We start from the raw sequence: 2983 nt of genomic DNA, 5'->3' as shown, positions 1-2983 counted from the left end.
CGAAACGTGACGAATTGGCCCCGGGTTTGCTCTGTCACACGGACTATCCAGATGGTCCTCAGAGATTCCCACGCAAGGCAATGTCAAAGCCCATCATTAGTTTGGCATTTACAAGGCAACGACTCGGCTATTGTCCTCCTGAAAGCGTTCGTTGGCCAGAGAGTGTGGGAAACCTCATGAAACACCGACTCACGCTATTTTCATGTAAATGCGGCGGTATAAATACAGGAGGATTCCCGCCTGCAGTATCTCACCAAAGCGCAAATCCCCCCCCTTTGGTCTGTTTCAGTTGTCCAGCATGGCTCCGACTAATGCTGCCGACGTTATCAACAGCGAATACACAGAGGATAAATACACAGCCAAACAGAAAAGCAAAGTAAGCGAAAAGACCAGCTATTAATAAAAAACAAATTAAAAATAAGAGTAATTAGGAATTGCAACGTTTATCGTCATGTTAAATCATGGTATTCCGTTTTATTTTCAGATAATGAAGATTACAATAGAGAAAAGGCGCCGAGATCGGATTAACAGCAGCATTAACCAGTTGAAAACTCTACTAGGCAGGGAGTTTCAAACCGAAGAACCGAATATGAAACTGGAAAAAGCGGATATCCTGAAAATGACCGTGAATTACCTGAAGTTTCACAACCAGCAACTCAGAGGTAAGGCGCCTGCTGCCGGGCAATGCTTTGCTTTACAAAGATTTCAAGGCGTTTTTGGTGAACTCAGCCAGGATTTTCCTCTGTTTTGTTTTATAGCAAGCTGCTCCACCAACAGCCCGGAGCGTGACTATAACGAAGGATACTCCCGCTGCCTGCAGGAGGCTCTGCGCTTTTTCTCGGCCCAAGAAGGCAAGAACGACATTCAGAAGAAGCTGGCGACCCGCTTCCAAAGAAGTCAGGAACAGTGTCCGGCTAAGGGTCTGTCTTACTCTGCATCTCCCTTGCACCCCGTCACCTGTCAGACCAGCTCCGAGCAACAGGCTCAACCCAACCACCCCTCACTCTGGAGACCCTGGTAAAAGCTAGGAGGACAATGTGTGTGTGTGTGTGTGTGTGTGTGTGACTCTTCCTCGTTTGCAGATGATGGCGAAGACGATGTAGGAGAATCATTCTCCAGTGTCAGAAAGAACGATTTCGTGATAGAATTGGAACTTGTAGTGAGGTTTTCTTCATATTGAAGAAGGTGTATTTCCTTGAATTACGGAGCGCGTCATTTTATCCTGACTTTGTTTATCGGTAGATTAGCCACCATCTCTTGTTCCATTAATGGTTACCAATTGAATGAATAACTTGCGACATGTGTAGGAGGAATGTTTGTTTTCCCCGCTCTTTTGTCGCAGATCCCGGAAAGGGATCATATTTTTCTTCATGGTGAAGAGATGCAGCAGCTTTTGGGGCACGTTTTACAAGGATTTGGCTGGCCCGCTCACTGAGGAGGTGTTTGATGTCAAAATTACTTATGAATCAGTGACAGGACCATTCCTTCCACGTCCCTTGTCCTCCCATAACACTTTGACACTCTGCCCCGCCCTACTCCCTTAGACTGGGGGAGGGGTGGACTTCCCTGCACTCTCTCACCAGCGACCTCTACAGGTCTCTTGTCCCTCTCCTGGGGAATATCGATACAGTAAATGCTCCCCCGTTTCCACTGTCACCAGGGTGATCTCTTACCCCCCCACCCCCCCATGAGTTTTAGACAGAATCTGGAGACATCTGACTGTCCATCAATAGAACTGGCTTAAGTAATACTCCGCAGTAATACTCCCATATTACACCAGGTTAATTCTCCCCACAGTGCGGTGCCATGATTGTATTCCTACCTGCCTTGGCGGAATGAGCACATGTCTGCAAAGAACATTCCTTTAGCTGTGCCCTTCGCTCCAGTTTGTTTAGCTTACTCCCTTTCTCCATCTTTGGTCTTCACTTTTCATCATTTATAATATATCCTCCAAAATGCACATGATTCCACGTGTATTCAGTGAGAATATCCACGTGCACTATTGCTGTATTATCTGACAACCTGTCAAATGTTGAGTCTGGAAAAGCCACAACTTCTTACAGATCATGGTGGCAAAATTTGCTCTTTGGTAGACATTCGCTAGTACCCCAGTCACCTCCCTGAAGCTACTTCCTTCAGTATTTTGCTCAGAGTGGTCCAAGTGATCAGGGATCTTGGTTTCTTTTGGATCTTCATAGAATCTCTACAACGCAGAGGGAGGCCTTTCTGCCCATCAAACTTCACTGACAACAATCTCATCCTATCCCCGTAACCCCCACATATTTACTTTGCTAATCCACTCCCCCCTCCCCGAAACTAGGGTCAATTTAGCATGGCCAAGCAACCTAACCCGCACTCCTTTGGAAACCGGAGCAAACACGAGGAGGATGTGCAAACTCCACACAGACAGTGACCCAAGCCGGGAATTGAACCTGGGATCCTGAGGCAGCAGTACTGACTACTGCGCCACCGTGCCGCCCCCTCCTTCAGGTCTCCTCCCACCCAGCTATTGCAGAATCATCTTACATCTTTGGATTATACTTTGCCTTTGCGTGTGATTGTAAATTTCTTCAGTACATGCTGGGAGCCCGCCCTCGTTTCCTGTAAATTACTCGGAGACGTTTGTTTTTCTTTATCTAAAGAGAGCTATATAAACGCAATATTTTGAATTGAAGATGTACAGATGTTGACAGTTAACTGGTATAATGTCAAAACAGATACCCCGCTTGAATGTACAGGACGCCTTGTATTAAATACATGCCACTGTCAATAAAGATCGATTAAAGCGATGTTAATATTCGAAGACTGCTTTCAGTTATTTGGGTAAATTTGATTTTGCAGATTTCTGTGTAAAAATGGCTGAACAGAACGGACCATAACTTTGGCATAACTATCTCACTTTCCACTGGAACACTTTTGTTACCCAATATGCAGGACAAAAAAGATTGTGCTCCTAGGCTACTGTTATACATTTGCAAAACCA

The 2983-nt window shown here is 45.6% G+C and overlaps 1 protein-coding gene across 1 annotated transcript; it reads left to right on the top strand.

The window, feature by feature from the left end:
* Positions 1-265: 265 nt before the first annotated feature.
* LOC145356162 (transcription factor HES-5-like) lies at positions 266-2780 on the top strand. Its single transcript, XM_080208772.1, has 3 exons — positions 266-376; positions 485-662; positions 759-2780. Exons 1-3 carry the CDS (start codon positions 299-301, stop codon positions 1019-1021), a joined length of 519 nt encoding a protein of 172 aa, XP_080064898.1. The 5' UTR covers positions 266-298; the 3' UTR covers positions 1022-2780.
* Positions 2781-2983: the final 203 nt, after the last annotated feature.

Source organism: Carcharhinus amblyrhynchos, chromosome 20 (genome assembly GCF_965287045.1).
Source record: "Carcharhinus amblyrhynchos chromosome 20, sCarAmb.v2.hapA, whole genome shotgun sequence".
Lineage (NCBI taxonomy): Eukaryota > Metazoa > Chordata > Chondrichthyes > Carcharhiniformes > Carcharhinidae > Carcharhinus > Carcharhinus amblyrhynchos.
The sequence above is the reverse complement of the archived record's forward strand: the minus strand, read 5'-3'. Positions and strand labels throughout refer to the sequence as shown.

Bases quoted from the DNA above. Each gene is read 5' to 3' on its own strand.
- LOC145356162 (XM_080208772.1), top strand. From the start codon at position 299: ATGGCTCCGACTAATGCTGCCGACGTTATCAACAGCGAATACACAGAG. The intron at 377-484 runs GTAAGCGAAAAG...TTTTATTTTCAG, and splicing joins CAGCCAAACAGAAAAGCAAA to ATAATGAAGATTACAATAGA. The intron at 663-758 runs GTAAGGCGCCTG...TTTGTTTTATAG, and splicing joins TCACAACCAGCAACTCAGAG to CAAGCTGCTCCACCAACAGC.